We start from the raw sequence: 18,415 nt of genomic DNA on the forward strand, positions 1-18,415 counted from the left end.
GTACAAAGGAAACAAGCCCTCTGGGATTCTTGTGTTATCCTTTTTGGCATAGCTTGTTAAATTGTACTTGGTGTACTGTTTTCAACCTGTTACAAAGTTATGTTGCCTTTAAAAACCATGAGAAGAACACTTATTACATATTAGGAAATTAAAAAATGCCTGGCGATATCTAGTCTAGTATCTTGACATCGATATCATATTGATGTATTTCCTATCCCTATCTGGTGATAGTTTCTGCTGTTGCTTAAGTCAACTGTGTGTGACCAACATGACCAATGACAAAAAACTCCCATATCTGCTGGGCGAAGTACAACAATGTGCAAACACAGCAGCAAGATTCGTGAGTTGCTGTGATAGGAGAAGGATATCAAACGGAACACAACCACCCTAAAGACTAATCATTGTGTATATTCCTGCACTATACCTGCATCCAGTGATCTTGGTACATAGAAACTTTCAAATTTACATCATGTTTGTTTTGATTGTATTGTTGTATTGTGCTTTCTGCTTTGGCAATGTAAACGTATGTTTTCTCGTGCCAATAAAGCCCTTTGAATTTGTGTGTGTGTGTGTGTGTGTGTGTGTGTGTGTGTGTGTGTGTGTGTGTGTGTGTGTGTGTGTGTGTGTGTGTGTGTGTGTGTGTGTGTGTGTGTGTGTGTGTGTGTGTGTGTGTGTGTGTGTGTGTGTGTGTGTGTGTGTGTGTGTGTGTGTGTGTGTGTGTGTGTGTGTGTGTGTGTGTGTGTGTGTGTGTGAGAGAGACATGGATGGTTTGTAGTTGCCATGACGGTGTTGTGTGTCCATGCAGTGTTTAACTACCATCCATCGTCCCTGAGTATCTCCTCTTAGTGTGTGTGTGTACATGCGAGCCCCGGCCTTACTTACTGTTAGTGTGTGTGTATCTAACCTTTGTTCCCGTGGGTCAGACAGTGGACTGGTATTTATCCATCAGCCACTAATGCAGTGGGCAGGAAGAAGGGAACAGGAGATAGCTGGGACCTGACAGCCTGCCAGATGGATGAATCAGTATATGTCTGATCCAGAACCATTTTACAAACACACACACACCAGTTAAACCCTGTATACTTTGTTGACTTGCTAGTATTTCCCTCTACACCAAATCAATCAAATCAATAGTCAATCTACGCTCTTAACCCATTTTTGGTGGGAAACCCTTTTGGTGTTAGCATTATGTTATGCTTTAGCTATTGAAAAATAGCAGATCTTCAAGCTCATAGCGCGCCACCGAGTGGCGCGCTACGAGCTTGTAGGTCTGCTATTTTTGAAAAATTGAAGAACGACTGACATAGAAACATAGCTTTTTCAGAAAACTGTCAGGATGTAGAAGACATTTTTAGAATCTGATCCCAGGTCAAAATGGGTTAATGTGTCGCGACTCAAATAATCTTCACCCGGACAATTATGTTTATGTGATTTTCATAATGATGGTGATATCTGAGGTGGGTGCGTCCTTGGGTGCCTTCATGATGCTCAATGACATCATAGAAGGTATCCCTGCCCATTTCACCTGGGTTTAGTGAAATTGGGACCAGTGGGGAAAAACATCCCTACACACACAATGGGCTTTTTCTTTTTTTCACTGGACCATTCTCACATGTCACAGGAACGGAATTTAGAAATATGAAATTTAGTACATTGAGTAAAATATTCACGTGAATAGTGATGGTTTGACAAAAGTGAAATATGCCAGATTTATATACTTGAACACGCAACCGACAATAGCCAATCTACAAGCTGAGCTTGTAGATCTGCTATTTTAGATTTGCAACACCAGCGTAGCGTGCAACCATTCTCACATGGTTGGTGTGCTGGTGCAGCCATTCTCACATGGTTGGTGTGCTGGTGCAGCCATTCTCACATGGTTGGTGCGCTGGTGCAACCATTCTCACATGGTTGGTGCGCTGGTGCAACCATTCTCACATCGTTGGTGCGCTGGTGCAAACAGTTTTGGCTGCATTGTCCATCTTTCTCCCCTGGCGTTTCCTTTCCCTTGCCTTATTCTAAGCTGCCTCCATAAAGTGCGTTCTGAGGCAGAGCTTTCCAGCTGCGTGTGCTGTATTCCACACCTCTTCAGTGATGTTTTGAGCTGGTCCTGATATCTCAGCTTTTGCCCTCCTGCCGATCGCTGACCAATAAGTGTAGCGGACCGGCTGGATAATAATTTGGGTAAAGCCGACTGATGAGTTTGACGTTTCTCTTTATTCAGAACCCAACGTAGAAACTGGAAAAAGGACATAACATATAGGCTATATCAATATAACATTCCATAATCAAAAGGCATAATACATTTTCCATAACATCCATGAGCATATACATCACAAAACTATACAATATTTAATCCATCACATCAACATGCAATATAGAAATAAATAACCCTCAGACAATACATACAACAATAAGACTAATTACCAATATCCCTCATACAAGATTGACCAACAATAAAAGTATCACCTTTTGCCCCTTTCCAGCTCGGTGCTAAAGTGGCTTGTGCAAAACTGTTCTGTTCCAGGGCTCGTTTGGGCCATCCGTCCTTCCTTTGCGGTCTGACCGTCCGTCCGTCCTTCCCTTCCTCAAATAAACTTCTCCATGTTTGCCATTCCTCTCTTGTGGCAAATCTGGCAATATCTGTTCCTCTACCAGCGAGGTGGGCAAGTGACAGTTTTATGAGCTAATGCCTCCTTCTAGCCCCATACTGGGTGTCAGCACCACACAGGTGATCTTGATCTGTGTAATCAGTACCAGTTTGTGCAGGAAACAATCAAAATAAGGCCTGAGACCTGACATTTGGACAGAAAGCCTTTCAAAATAAAAGCCTTAGGGACAACACATTGTGACAATTGGAACCCTCCATTGTGGGTCCGTTACACTCCCACCAAAATCATAGTGATTTAAAAACTTGGCATAATCACAAAGATTTTTTGTCAATTTACGTGACCCCATACTCATTTAAAATTCTAAATACAATATGTAGGAAGGGGCTGTGCAGTCTGTCTCCCACCTTTCCTCCCACCTTAAATACTCCATCTCCAATGAGAACATGCTCAGCACTGACTTCCGATGAGCATTGACTGATGAGCATAGTGTCTTGGGCCTTGAACCTTCCAGCCTTGGCTGGTTTCCTTTTGGTTTGTTTGGGCAGGGATGCCCGTTCTTCGTCTGGTTGTCTTTGTTGCAGTGGCACTCCTCTAGGCCGCCGTTCCACCTCGACTGCAGCCGGGGTGTCTTCCTTGGTAGTCACCTTGTAGGCCATCGCAGCCACTGCATTAAGATCGCCCCCTCCGGCCTGTAGAGTACCAGCTCCAACTGAAACCCCTGGCGCCTCGGGATCTGAGGCCAGGGCAGCTGCACCCTGCTGGGCTGAGTCTTTGGGCTTCACTGCTGCCACTCCCTCATTCACCTCCAGCTGTTCCTCGATGCCCTTTTCCTCTTTGCGATCCGGAGCACCCGACCTAGCTGTTGTGTCTGGCAGTGGTGGATCTCCTTTTGTTGCTCCTCTGACAGCTAGGAGCTTCCTCTGCTGCTCCCGCTCCTGTGCGGCAGCCTGGAGCTTCCTCTGCTGCTCCCGCTCCTGTGCGGCAGCCTGGAGCTTCCTCTGCTGCTCCCGCTCCTGTGCGGCAGCCTGGAGCTTCCTCTGCTGCTCCCGCTCCTGTGCGGCAGCCTGGAGCTTCCTCTGCTGCTCCCGCTCCTGTGCGGCAGCCTGGAGCTTCCTCTGCTGCTCCCGCTCCTGTGCGGCAGCCTGGAGCTTCCTCTGCTGCTCCCGCTCCTGTGCGGCAGCCTGGAGCTTCCTCTGCTGCTCCCGCTCCTGTGCGGCAGCCTGGAGCTTCCTCTGCTGCTCCCGCTCCTGTGCGGCAGCCTGGAGCTTCCTTTGCTGCACCCGCTCCTGCTCAAACTGCTCCTTCCGTTCAGCTGCCATCTGCTCCTTCCGTTCAGCTTCCATCTGCTCCTTCCGTTCAGCTTCAATCTGCTCCTTCCGTTCAGCTTCAATCTGCTCCTTCCGTTCAGCTTCAATCTGCTCCTTCCGTTCATCTTCAATCTGCTCTGATAAACTCCTCCCCTGCCTCTTCCTGGCAAGCTCTACTGCCACAGATGCAGAGTGATAGCTACTCTTGGTACCAACGTGTGATGAAGTCCCAAAAAGATAGTGAAAAGGATCATGGCCAAGCAGTTCATAAAAACAATCCTGCATCCCCGTTCCAAATTCATTATCAACAATTCTTTCAAAAAGAACTTCAAAAATGTTCTTCGATATACATTTACAAGCATTTACTCTTCTTCTCACATCATCATCTGGGTGCCATGTTTAAAGATGTCAGAGTAGAGTTTCGAAATATCCTTACACTTAACCAAAGTATCAAGGACATGTCCTGGGTCGCTCTCAGCAATGTTGGCCTTTAACTGTGTCTTTGTGATCCATGCAATAGCCTTCCACTGGTCATACATAGATAGAAGCCTCTCTACCTTATTCTCAACAAATTCTAGATCTGCATTGTCATCTGACTCATTCACCATCATGCTAATGTCTGCCATTTTGGATTAGATTTCAAATAAAATGTAAAAACAGGCTATGGGTGTGACTGAAAATAAAGACCTTGAATATAATAACCATAAATAAATGCAACACAAAAACAAATATGGACCTTAAATCACTGTATTACAATCTCACTGTAAAACACCATAATCTTTGCATGTAAACCATTAACTGAAATTAAATTCAAGAACCCTTATATACAATATGTCCATATATGTTCCGTCTCCTGACAGTGTAATGTTCTGTCCTGCAGTTGTAGTGTTTGTGTTAATGTAACCGTTCACCAGATTCATTTGACTGTCCGATGTGTTGCAGGCCTGATGGCATAGTTTGAGCTCCAGTGTAGATGAATGGTGAAGAGTTGCAGTCCTTGGGTAAAGTTTCTACTGTAGCGGACCGGCTGGATAATAATTTGGGTAAAGCCGACTGATGAGTTTGACGTTTCTCTTTATTCAGAACCCAACGTAGAAACTGGAAAAAGGACATAACATATAGGCTATATCAATATAACATTCCATAATCAAAAGGCATAATACATTTTCCATAACATCCATGAGCATATACATCACAAAACTATACAATATTTAATCCATCACATCAACATGCAATATAGAAATAAATAACCCTCAGACAATACATACAACAATAAGACTAATTACCAATATCCCTCATACAAGATTGACCAACAATAAAAGTATCACCTTTTGCCCCTTTCCAGCTCGGTGCTAAAGTGGCTTGTGCAAAACTGTTCTGTTCCAGGGCTCGTTTGGGCCATCCGTCCTTCCTTTGCGGTCTGACCGTCCGTCCGTCCTTCCCTTCCTCAAATAAACTTCTCCATGTTTGCCATTCCTCTCTTGTGGCAAATCTGGCAATATCTGTTCCTCTACCAGCGAGGTGGGCAAGTGACAGTTTTATGAGCTAATGCCTCCTTCTAGCCCCATACTGGGTGTCAGCACCACACAGGTGATCTTGATCTGTGTAATCAGTACCAGTTTGTGCAGGAAACAATCAAAATAAGGCCTGAGACCTGACATTTGGACAGAAAGCCTTTCAAAATAAAAGCCTTAGGGACAACACATTGTGACAATTGGAACCCTCCATTGTGGGTCCGTTACAATAAGTAACTTACCATACAGCAGGCGCTGTATGGTAGCCTGGATGCCAGAGGGCGTGCACACACACACACACGTTATGTGTGTTTTTATAAGCTACCTGGGCATGATGGCATTAAACATTAAATTATATAGGAAATTATTATAGTTAACCTATAGTGCATTTTTCCATATCGTTATCATTTGGCAATATGAAACAGAAATTAGACGCACCCCTTACCTTCTGCATGGGCATGTTCAACCTCTACATGGCCAATAAGGATAATTAACACTGAGGTGCCCACAATGTTTACGTGCCCACTCTCCCTGCACCCTTTTGCAATTGTGAAATTCCACCGAATTCGTAATCCTTGCCCACCCTTTATAGTCCAGGCATTCTAGCTCAGTTTGAACCTAAAACTGAAAGTAATTGTAAAACAAAAAAAATCTTCACAGACCATTTCTATGAAGTCTCCAGAACAACATACTAAAAGTCCCAAGAAATCCCAGTTGGGGAAATATGTTTAATTGGCATCAATCCAAGATGTCCGCCAACAGACTATTCTCAGTAAAATGGTCCAATATGACCAATCTTGGAATAAATTCCTTACCAATAAGTCATTGTAAAAAATAAAAAAGTCTTCACAGACCATTTCTATGAAGTCTCCAGAACGTCATACTAAAAGTTCGAAGAAATCGAAGTTGCGGAAATATGTTCAATTGGCATCATTACTTGAAAATATCCGCCAATTGGGACTATTATCAGAAAAATGGCTAATCTTGGAATACATTCCTGACCATGTGGTAATTGTAAAAGATTTTTTTTCTTCGCATACCATTTCTATGAAGTCTCCAGAACACCATACTAAAAGTCCCAAGAAATCCCAGTTGCGGAAATATGTTTAATTGGCATCAATCCAAGATGTCCGCCAATAAGACTATTCACAGAAAATTGCCCATGCAATGACCAATCTTGGAATAATTTCCTTGGCTACAAATAAGTAATTGTAAAAAAATAAATATATTGTATTAGTTACCACTGCATGTTTTATTTTTGCCCAAAACCAAAACTACTATTCATTTTGAAGTAGATCATCTACTAACTAGCACTAGCTAGTTCTATTCATAATCATTGCCAGACAGCCACTGTTCTATTTTCACCAGAAATCCAAACTAGTTTATATAAATTTAGTTGTCACTGCCTTCTTTATTTTTTCCCAAAACCGAAACTAAATAATTATAGTTACAATATAATAATATTTCTGATTGGTTCTGAATGTTCAATAGAGTGATATTTGCACAGATTTTTCAGTTAGGCCTCTGGCTATTCAGCGTGTAGGCCTATGTTAGCAAGGAGAAGTGGAGAAATGGATAAGTGTCAAATTTGTAACGAGTCACTCACTGATGAAAACCCATCCGTTGTTCTACGAGCAAAAGGCAGCGATAGTGTGAATCGTGCAAGCACTCAACGTGGAAGTGACTTAGTGACAATTCCAGGGGAAAGAGTTCACGTTGGATGCCGCCGCAGCTACTGCAAAGCAGATAGAAATGCATTACGTGATAATGTACCATCCTCACGACAACCATTATCAGAAATCCGGCATAATCTCCGCTCAGAACAAAACATATTCAATTTTCAAGAGCACTGCTTGTTCTGTGCACAACCAACTGAAACTGGTAAGAAAAAGAAGTACAAAGAGAAATTTGATGTGTACTTAGTAGAAAGACAAGATTTTCAGGAAAGCATTGTTCAGGTTTGCCACTCTAGAAATGACGAGTGGTCTGATACAGTGTTAGGGAGAATCGCATCTATCAATGACCTTCGTGCAGAAAAAGCAAAATACCACCATCAATGCAGCATTAACTTTAGAATTCGGAAGAATATTCCAAGTCAATTATCTGCAAACTGTGACATCAAACCCAAAAGATTGAAAGTTGGAAGACCCGAGGTTGATGAGAGAATAGCAGCTTTCCTAAATGTGGCAAAGTTTTTAGAAGAACACGATGATGAGCAAATTACTATCGAAGACCTTGTGCTGAAAATGTCAGAGTTCTTGCAAAACACAGATTATGAACCATATGGGGCACAGTGGATGAAAATGAAAATAAATGAACACTTTGGAGATAGAGTAGTAATGACTGACCTGAGAAAGCAATGTGTGGTCACTTTCCGAGACACTGCCAGCTCAATCCTGCATAAATTCTCCAAGCAACAAAAACCTGAGAATACTGAAGATGAGAAGCTGAATATCATAAAAACTGCTGCAAAATTAATTCAAAGTGATGTAAAGTCCATGGAAATCCAAAGTAATTCCTACCCAGATGCAAGTGATATTGCAGGTGCTGTGAGTTATGTTCCAGAGACACTACAAGTGCTGTTGAGGACTATGTTTTCTGGAAAAAATATTGATACGAAGCTTGCATCAATCGGACAGTCTATCATGCAAGCAATACGACCAAGGACTATGATAGCGCCTCTTCAGCTTGGGCTAGGGATCCAGATGCACCACCATTTTGCGTCACGCTTTTTGATAGACACACTCCATGTGCATGGTTTTGCCTGCTCATATGCAGATGTGATAAAATATGAACGGAGTGCAGCAGTGGCACAAGGGACGGAGATCCCTGGATTTACCCAACATAATCATTTGCAATATGTTGCAGACAACGTAGACCATAATGTAGCAACTATCGATGGTAGAGGGACTTTCCATGGAATGGGTATAATAGCTGTTGTTACACCAGGAACACAACACAACAAACCTGTTCCCAACATCAAAGTGACTGCTGCAGATATTGCTGCAGTTGGTCGCATAAACATTCAGTACTTTAAGATTCCTCCTATAAATGAACCCATTGTGTATCAGCCACTGGTTCTCATGACACCAGAGAATAAAACATCACAGCTAGATGTGTTGTGGAAGACCTCCCTACTCCTTCACTGTCAAAGGCCATCATGGTCTGGTATGATGCAGCTGCTACATCATGGTCAACACCCTGGGAGAGCTTCAGTAACATTCCTTCCTATGATTGACCTTGATCCCAGTGATGTATCCTGCATATACTCTACATTACGTTTCGTGGCAACTCAAGCTCTGCAGTATGACGTGACCCCTGTTTTGACCTTTGACCAACCCCTATTCTGGAAAGCCTTGACCATTATACAGTCTCAGCCAGGTGACAATGAACTCAAGCGAATAGTCCTCAGGCTTGGGGCATTCCACATGCAAATGAGCTTCTTGGGTAGCATTGGACACCTAATGGGAGGGTCTGGCCTGCAGGAGTTACTAGAGGTGGTGTATGCTGGTAACACAGTTTGCCACATGATGACTGGCAAGGCTTTCTCCAGAGCAGTTCGTGGCCATATGCTTATTGATGCAGCACTGAACACCATGTTGGTCGCTGATGCATACAATGTGCCAGTACCAAACCAAGACATGGTAGAGGAACCTCCAATCGAGATGGCGGCTGCCGCTGATTGTGAGCCAAATTATGATGGAGCACCCAATCCTTTACAGGAAACAGTCAAAACTGACTTGACCATAGCCAGTGAACTGTATGTCCTCTTCTTTACCCATAGAAGAAGTGCATTCCGCAGAGGTTTTGGAACGAATCCAGAGTGCACTTGATAAGAAGAAGGAAACAATGCTTATGAGGACGGCACAGCTTTGGGTGCAGTACATGAACATGATTGACATTCTGAGAAACTTTATCAAAGCTGAGAGAACAGGCAACTGGAGATTACACCTTCAATGTGTGTACGATATGTTGCCATACTTCGCAGCATCTGGACACAGACTATATGCAAAGTCAGCCTATGTGTACCTGCAAATGATGACAGCCCTACCTGAAACACACCCAGATGTCCATAAGAAATTTGAGGATGGATTCCACGTAGTGAGGCGGAGTGACAGGTATTGGGCTGGACTGTCCACAGATCTCATTATTGAACAGGTTCTCATGAGAAGTGTAAAAACACATGGAGGCTTAACGCGAGGGAAAGGATTTACAGAGACTCAGCGCTTAGTGTGGGTCCTTTCAATGCCAGCTTGCGCAAACATCAACATTGCCATGCAGTCATTCACAGGTGTCTCCTATGAGACCAGCGACCAACATAAAGACCTGTCCAAGGCCAGGCAGACTAGAGATCTCAGTGACACTCTTTCCCTGCTCACCTATCTCAAAGAGAAAGACCCATTCACTGAGAACCCTTGCCTGCACAACATTGCTAATGGCGTGACAGCCCAGCAGGGAGTCAATGTTGAGAAATCAAGGGAAATTGGGTGCAAGATTTTGGAATCTATGGTAGGGAAACCAGTGGAAGAATTCACCTTCAGGAAAGCTAACCAAGCAGTGACACTTGCATCTAGATCAACTGTAAAGGTCAAAGGAGAGACAGTAGTAGTGGATCCACAGCTGTTATTCCAGCGGCTCCTGGCAGTGAGAGACCGTTGTGAAGATTTGCCATCACTGTTCAAGTATGAACTCTGCAGTCATCCTCCTGCTTTGTTTGAATCATCCTACCTACCTCTTCAAGCAAACAAGGCAGTCCTTTCTGATGTCCTTTGGAAATCTATTGAGCAGCAGAAAGACAACCCAGTGGTGATGTCCAGTATGTCCTTGATGGGGGTGCACTACTACATCGTCTACCATGGACACAAGGTTCCACATATGACAGTTTGTGTGAAATGTATGTCAGATATGTCACACAGAAATATGGTACTGGTACTGTCATAGTCTTTGATGGCTACACAGATGAACCAACAATAAAAGATGCCACCCAACTGCAACGAACAGGAGTTTGTCCTGGTGTGACTGTACACTTCTCTGGAGACATGATCATCCAATCCAAAAAGGATCAGTTCCTTAACAATAAGGAAAATAAACAGCGCTTCTTAGTTTATCTCAGCGATAAACTAAAGAGGGCCGAGTGCATCACAGATCATGCAAAGCATGATGCTGATGTGCTCATTGTCCAAACAGCCATTGCCTCTGCCAGAACAAAAGATACAGTCCTTGTTGGTGATGACACTGACTTGTTAGTACTCTTGTTGCATCATGCTGATGTGCATACACATGAGCTGTTTCTGGCACCAGAACCAAAGCAAGCAGCAAAAGCAAGACGCATATGGTGCATAAAGCAGACAAAAGAGTTGCTTGGTCCTGAAGTGTGTGACAATCTCCTCTTTATTCATGCTATTTTAGGCTGTGATTCCACTTCTCGTCTATTTGGCATGGGCAAGGGATTGGCACTGAAAAAAGTGAAGAATGACGCTCACTTCCTCCAACAAGCTATGGTTTTCAGCCAGTCACAAGAAATGGTGGGAAAGAGAATCATCATTGCAGCAGGTGAAAAAGCACTAGTATCACTGTACGGGGGTGGCAAGGATGAATCGCTGGATATGCTGAGACACAGGCGGTTCTGTGATAAGGTGTCTAAGAACACATCGCCAGTGGAACCTCAAACTCTACCACCAACATCAACAGCTGCAAAGTTCCACAGTCTACGTGTGTTCTTTCAAATGATGGAGTGGAAAGGGGAAAATGAAAACATGAACCCAAAAGACTGGGGATGGCAGGTTACGGATGGTAGATATATGCCAATAATGACTGATCAGCCTGCTGCGCCACCAGAATTACTGGATGTAGTCTGCTGTAACTGCAAGAAAGGATGCAGCACAAAGAAATGCACATGCCAAAAACATGGACTCCCATGCACTGCCATATGCAGAGAATGTCGTGGTACAAGCTGTACAAACTGCCAGTTGCCTGATTTGTCCGATGACTATGACCCAGTCATTTAAAAAAAAGAAAAATCTAATCAAAAAGAGAAAACTAAAAAACTATTAAGAAAAAAACAAAAAAATTAAAAATAAAATAAAATGAAATTAAGAAAAATTTTAAAAATGCAAAAAAAAAAATTAAAAAAAGAAAAAGAAAAAATCACTGACCAAAGATCGCACTTTTGAACTTAAAATCATTCAAATATCCCTATGGAGAGCAAAAATATAACATTTCTTAATTCATTGGCGGCCATTTTGGATTAAACCCATTTCCCCAACTAGGATTTCTTGGGACTTTCAGTATGTTGTTCTAGACACCTCATAGAAATGATGTGTGGTAAAATTTATTTTGTTACAATTACTTTCATGTGAAACGCTAGTTTGCCTGGACTATTAATTGCTTCTGTCTTTATATGGAATGAAGCCCCAACATGTGAAAGCTGATGTGCTTTTATTGTGAAGGGAAAAGTTTCTGAACGTCTCAGCCTGCATATTTCCATGTGCTGAAAATAGCTGATCTACAAGCTCACATGTGGTGGACGCGATGCGTTGTGAGCTTGTAAATCTGCTATTTTCAGCATGCAAAACAACAAGCTATTGGAAGCTATTTTTCGGTGGCACTCGATGTTGAATCAAACAACAAGTTTAGCTCTGTGTTTGGGGACATGTTCTGACTCTGCTATCTCCGTGGATTCAGCACGAGCAAAGCCGAGCATCATCCTCCAGTTGTAAAATGCGTGCTGAGTGCACAGCGCGCTCCAGGGAAACTAATGCACGGCTGACTGTTGCTGAAATCTAGCTTTGTTTTGTTTTTTTCCGGGTTGATCAGTGAGCACGCCGCAGCCGCGTTGTACGTGACTCGTGTGTGCAGACAGACAGGCACTCGGAGAGAGAGACGAGACTCGGCGGAATGAGCCAGAAGAAAGTCATATTTTATTATCGCACTAATGCCCGTGCCTCATGGTTGAGGCGGGGAGTGAAAGCAATAAGTAGCACCGGAGCGACCTCGTTATATTTTAACTCGCACGTTAAGAAATTAAGTAGCATATGCGACCTAGGTTGCACGCTGGCGCCCTGCTGGAGACACTGAAAGCTGAGTGCCAGAGCCAGAATTACCACTGAGCCAATAGAGCCGCAGCAGCTTGTATGCAACAACTTAGCCTCGTTGTACTATACAAGACAGATTCAGGATAGGAACTTGGCGATAGCGTGTTTGTTGTGTCATCTTCTGTCTCCCTTGGCTGTGATTTTGAGCCTCGGTCAGCTTGGTCTCAGTGTATTTGAGTTGATGTGATCAGATTGGTTCTGGTGACTCAAGATAGAAGCTCACTGTGCCCCATCTAGCCATATTACAGCCCACCTGAGGGGATAACAGACACATTGTATTTACCTCATACACTCTAGTCTAGGGAGCTTTCATATCGTGGGTGTGGGTGTGTAGTGTGTGTGTGCTCATGAGGACCAAATGTCCCGCCCATAGCCACTTTTCCAGTTTTTAGCCCATGGATTCAGGATCACGAAAACCCCCTAGTTTGACCACTCACATGCTACTTAAAGCAGAATTAAAAATTGTACGTTTTGCCTGCATATATACTGTAGGTTATTAATGGTACCCCCACTTTCAACCTTTGCAAACACAACTCGGACTGGACATTTTTTCTGATAGTATCCCCTGACTATTAGAGAGAGGTTTACAATTGGAAAAAATACTTTTTTTTTCTTTTTAAACTTAGTTGTGCAAAGACATCGCACTCCAAAAAATAGCCAATCTACAAGCTCACAAAGAGTTTCTTTGAGCTTGTATATCTGCAGCTCTTTCTATAGCTATTCTACTATTATTATTGCGACCAAAGGTCACAGTTTACTATGAAAACTTGCAAAACCCTTCAGTCGTTCGGTCACGCCTTGTGACGTCACGCCCACAATCCCTGCTATGCCCATATCTGCCCTGCCCTGGATAGCCTGGATAGCCATACATGGAGAAGACTGGATCATCACCTACATCTGCATATATGGAGCCGACCAGCAACTCTACATCTGACCTCACTGACACCAGATTAATAGTTTAACTTGAACTCTAAACCTCTAAACTGCCGTATAAAGAAGCTCTGTTGTTTCAGGCCTGAAAACGTCAATTAAAAAAAGAAAATAGGTCCATATATGGGCATTCCCAGACGATGAGTTAATACAATCCCTGTTATGCCCATATATGGAGATCCCTGATGTACCAACTTGGTTCATTTTCAAGTGTTAATATTGATGACAACACATGGATCTCCATATGTGGAGATGACTATCATCACCTGGATCACGACACTGACCTCACCAAACCCTGGATAGCCATACATGGTTTGACATACTAGATCTGCATATATGGAGCCGGCCAGCAACTCTACACATCTGACCTCGCTGACACCAGATGTATAGTTTAACTCCTGCTTCTCAACTGTGCCGTATTAAGAAGCTGTGTTGTTTCAGCTTCTTGCCCTCAGGGCGTCTTGCTCGTAATAATATTGTCTGCATAAGTATAGTAATACAAACTTGAGTGTGTGTCTACTGTCTGCCATCACATGCAGTCGTGTGTTGCCATCTACCTCCTCAGGCCAATCCTTTTTTTTGTCCCCAGCCTCAAAGTGATAGCATTACTGCTCAGTCAGCTCTCTTAAGGAAGAAATCCAACTTTAAACGGTTTTGATTCACTGAAATATCAAAGCACTCTCTTTACCTTTTTGTCTCCTTTATCGAGAATCAAGATTTTATTTGTCACTCACACGGGTACAAGTGGAGAACAAGATAAAGATGGTTATATGACTAGAACAGTACAGTGAAATAGATATACATCATCGCCATTAGCAGCAAAGGCTAAACCTTAGCAGCAATGCAATATTCAGATTTAACATCAGATCCATGAGGTGCACAGTAAAGCATTATACATTGTCAATTAAGAAGGGATGTACATCTTTACGTTTACATGTTTGCTCCATCTATACATGCAATCAGTTTGTTTACATTCTTGAGTTTACGATCCTCAATGTTCAAAGGAACAGGCAACAGTTCTTGATTTCCGGCCGCACACAAACACTTTAATATCGATCTCTGCCTATGACAGACAGTACAGACACCACCCTCTGGATTTCAGCACAGAGGTGCTCTGCAATTGTGTGGTTTACGGTTGGATCTCTGTAGAATGTCTCATTGTTGTCTTCGTGGCTCACAATCCACACTCGCCAACAGCATCGAAGGCTCAATTGTCGGGACATGTAACAAACTGCAATAATCTGCCTATACGGCGCTAAAGCCGTTAGCTTGACGCAGTCGATGCAACATGTGAATCTTCCACTGAAGACCGAATTTAATCCCCCCCCTCTGACTTTCTCCATCTTTCATCCTTTCCTCAGCTCGCCTCAAGACGTGGAAGGAGGAGAAGGAGGTGTACAGGAGGCTTAAGGAGGTGCCGGACAAGGCGCTAACGGCCAGCAGCTACTCGGACGTTAACCTGGCCAAACTTTTCCAGGCCTTCACCTCCCTCAAGTAAACACACTTGTGTAGTATGTACATAAACAACAGCTCCGCCTCACACACACACTCGCACAGCATGTACATACACAACAGTCTCACTGATGACCAATAGACTCCTGGTGCTCTGATGGATCGATGCTGCTGAGGCACTGAACACCTGCCATTTTAACTAACTTTACAGAAGTCGATTTGCTTTTCTTTTTTTTTGATTGACTCTGCAGCTATGGGCTACACTTGCTTTGATAAATACTGGCCCGAATACATGAATATGTGAATATTCCATTAATGTACGTATGTCTGTGTACATTCCCTGATTGTCTTTGCAATACCGAAAATTGCGGCAAAAACGGCACGCCTGTGGAGGATGCATTGGTGTGTGTGTTTGTGAGCGATTATAGACTATGACCTCTATATCACGTACATGCCATCTAATGGCCCTATTATGAACCCCATCACATCTTCTCCCCCCTCCAGTTCCTTCAAATACACACGCACACACACACACACAGTCACTCTCAACTGTCTGTGACCCCATCACCCCTATCGGGTGTGGTAAATGGGGGCAGCAATCAAACCTAAATGACTCTGTGCGCGCTGTAATATAGGATAGTAGGGAAGGGGAGCAGGATGAAGGGCTACCAAGTTATACTTGGTTGCGCACCAGTGTCAAGCACTAAAAATAGCAGATCTACAAGCTCACAAAGCAACACGTTCTGAGCTTATAGATCTGCCATTTTCGCCTCTGCTTTGAAATTACTTCCCCTCGAAGCAACCACGTGAACGAACACTTATTCTAATTACTGCCATTCATTGCAGTTTTGTGTGTCTTGTGTGTGTGGGTTGAAGAAAGGTGCGATGGTTAAGAAGGCAGAAACAACGTTTGGTGAAAAATGGAGTGCTGTGTCTGTGGATCAGCTGATGTCCTTCCAGACTTTGTTTAAGGCTCACAATATGTGCAGATTATGTATTAACCTATCATTTTTTTGTACGGTATTCCAAAACCACCTAGGTGTTTTTGGTTTTGTTGTTTGTTGTTGTAATAAGTTGTATTTCAGATTGGATGTTGTGATTTTAATAATAAAACGTCAATAAAAAGTGAAACCCAGAGTATGTTGAGCGTATTGTATCTTTATTGCCAGCTTCTGGCTTTGCTGTGTGAAAGGGGGGTGAGCGGTGCAGACTTTGCTGTGTGCAATGGGGGTGAGCGGTGGCAGGGCCGGATCTACCATATGGGCACTTTGGGCACGTGCCCAGGGGCCCTTGGCCACCAGGGGCCCCTCAAAAAAAAAAGATTTTTAGCTCCACAGAAAATGTCCCTGCTAATCCGAATGAAATAAATGGTGTCTAAAAAGATTAGTGTTTTATTGTTGGTGAGAAGGGCAGCTAAAAAGTGCAATTGTGTGTAAAGCAGCAACAATGCGCTAGATTGGCTGTCACTCTGGGGGGGTAGGCGACCGGAAATAGGCCAATATAACGGCATAAAACTGCCCCAAAACGGCTCCAAAACCGCAAAAATGTTGCGCACGCGTGAAGGGGGGGCCCTTCGAGCTTCAGTGCCCAGGGGCCCTCAGAGGTGTTAATCCGGCCCTGAGCGGTGGTTTTGCAGTGTGCAATGGGGGTGAGCGGTGGTTTTGCTGTGTGCAATGGGGGTGAGAGGTGGTTTTGCTGTGTGCAATGGGGGTGAGAGGTGGTTTTGCTGTGTGCAATGGGGGTGAGTGGTGGTTTTGCTGTGTGCAATGGGGGTGAGTGGTGGTTTTTCTGTGTGCAATGGGGGTGAGCGGTGGTTTTGCTGTGTGCAATGGGGGTGAGCGGTGGTTTTGCTGTGTGCAATGGGGGTGAGCGGTGGTTTTACTGTGTGCAATGGGGGTGAGCGGTGGTTTTGCTGTGTGCAATGGGGGTGAGTGGTGGTTTTGCTGTGTGCAATGGGGGGTGAGTGGTGGTTTTGCTGTGTGCAATGGGGGGTGAGTGGTGGTTTTGCTGTGTGCAATGGGGGGTGAGTGGTTTTGCTGTGTGCAATGGGGGTGAGTGGTGGTTTTGCTGTGTGCAATGGGGGGTGAGCGGTGGTTTTTGCTGTGTGCAATGGGGGTGAGTGGTGGTTTTTGCTGTGTGCAATGGGGGTGAGTGGTGGTTTTGCTGTGTGCAATGGGGGTGAGTGGTGGTTTTGCTGTGTGCAATGGGGGTGAGTGGTGGTTTTGCTGTGTGCAATGGGGGTGAGTGGTGGTTTTTCTGTGTGCAATGGGGGTGAGTGGTGGTTTTGCTGTGTGCAATGGGGGTGAGTGGTGGTTTTGCTGTGTGCAATGGGGGTGAGCGGTGGTTTTGCTGTGTGCAATGGGGGTGAGCGGTGGTTTTGCTGTGTGCAATGGGGGTGAGTGGTGGTTTTTCTGTGTGCAATGGGGGTGAGTGGTGGTTTTGCTGTGTGCAATGGGGGTGAGTGGTGGTTTTGCTGTGTGCAATAGGGGTGAGTGGTGGTTTTGCTGTGTGCAATGGGGGTGAGCGGTGGTTTTGCTGTGTGCAATGGGGGTGAGCGGTGGTTTTGCTGTGTGCAATGGGGGTGAGCGGTGGTTTTGCTGTGTGCAATGGGGGTGAGAGGTGGTTTTGCTGTGTGCAATGGGGGTGAGCGGTGGTTTTGCTGTGTGCAATGGGGGTGAGCGGTGGTTTTGCTGTGTGCAATGGGGGTGAGCGGTGGTTTTCCTGTGTGCAATGGGGGTTAGCGGTGGTTTTGCTGTGTGCAATGGGGGTGAGCGGTGGTTTTGCTGTGTGCAATGGGGGTGAGCGGTGGTTTTGCGGACCGGAGGAATACTGTGAGGGAAGCAGTCTCCATGGCAAGTTTGAGTAACAAACTTGAAACCGCATGCATCACCCCTGCAGTGCAAAACCATCCAAATCCAGTGTAAATTTAAGTCATCAAAACTTGTTTAAACTGTCTCATGTCTATAGTTAAATCCCTCCTCTCTACTCGCTTTCTCCCTTTTTACCTCCTGTGCCTATGTTAAATCAAATGTCATATACAGTTTAGACTCTAAACTGAGAGAGAGGGAGGGAGGGGGAGAGAGAAATGGTAAATAAATGGTAAATGGTGCATTTATATAGCGCCTTTATCCAAGGCGCTTTACAGAGATTGTGCATTACATTCACCCATTCACACACACATTCATACACCGATGGCAGCGGAAACCATGCAAGGCACCAACTAGCACATCGGGAGCAATTAGGGGTTCAGTGTCTTGCTCAAGGACACTTCGACAGTAACTCTGGGGGAGCCTGCATGCGGGGTTTGAACTGGCAACCTTGCGGTTTCCATCCAGAGAGAGAGAGAGAGAGACCTAGTTATGAGGTGTTTTATTAGAGGCACATGCAGTTACTTGTAACTAAGATGTGCAAGAGTGTTTCTTTAAAAGGGGAGGATTTCAGGCGGAAATTAATGTGTGCAGACTAGACTCCACCTCAGCCCTTAGCACTTGGTGCCCTCTATGAAA

General features: G+C 44.3%; 1 protein-coding gene across 2 annotated transcripts in view; it reads left to right on the plus strand.

The window, feature by feature from the left end:
- pola1 (polymerase (DNA directed), alpha 1) overlaps window positions 1–16,049 on the plus strand; it is a 100,134-nt gene extending 84,085 nt beyond the window's left edge. For both annotated transcript variants that reach the window (XM_079489705.1, XM_079489706.1), the window contains exon 37: window positions 14,819–16,049. In XM_079489705.1, the coding sequence (XP_079345831.1) occupies window positions 14,819–14,955 (137 nt within the window). In that variant the 3' untranslated portion in view covers window positions 14,956–16,049. The remainder of the gene's footprint in view (window positions 1–14,818) is intronic.
- Window positions 16,050–18,415: the final 2,366 nt, after the last annotated feature.

This window comes from Electrona antarctica (genome assembly GCF_951216825.1).
Source record: "Electrona antarctica genome assembly, chromosome: 20".
Taxonomy (NCBI): domain Eukaryota; kingdom Metazoa; phylum Chordata; class Actinopteri; order Myctophiformes; family Myctophidae; genus Electrona; species Electrona antarctica.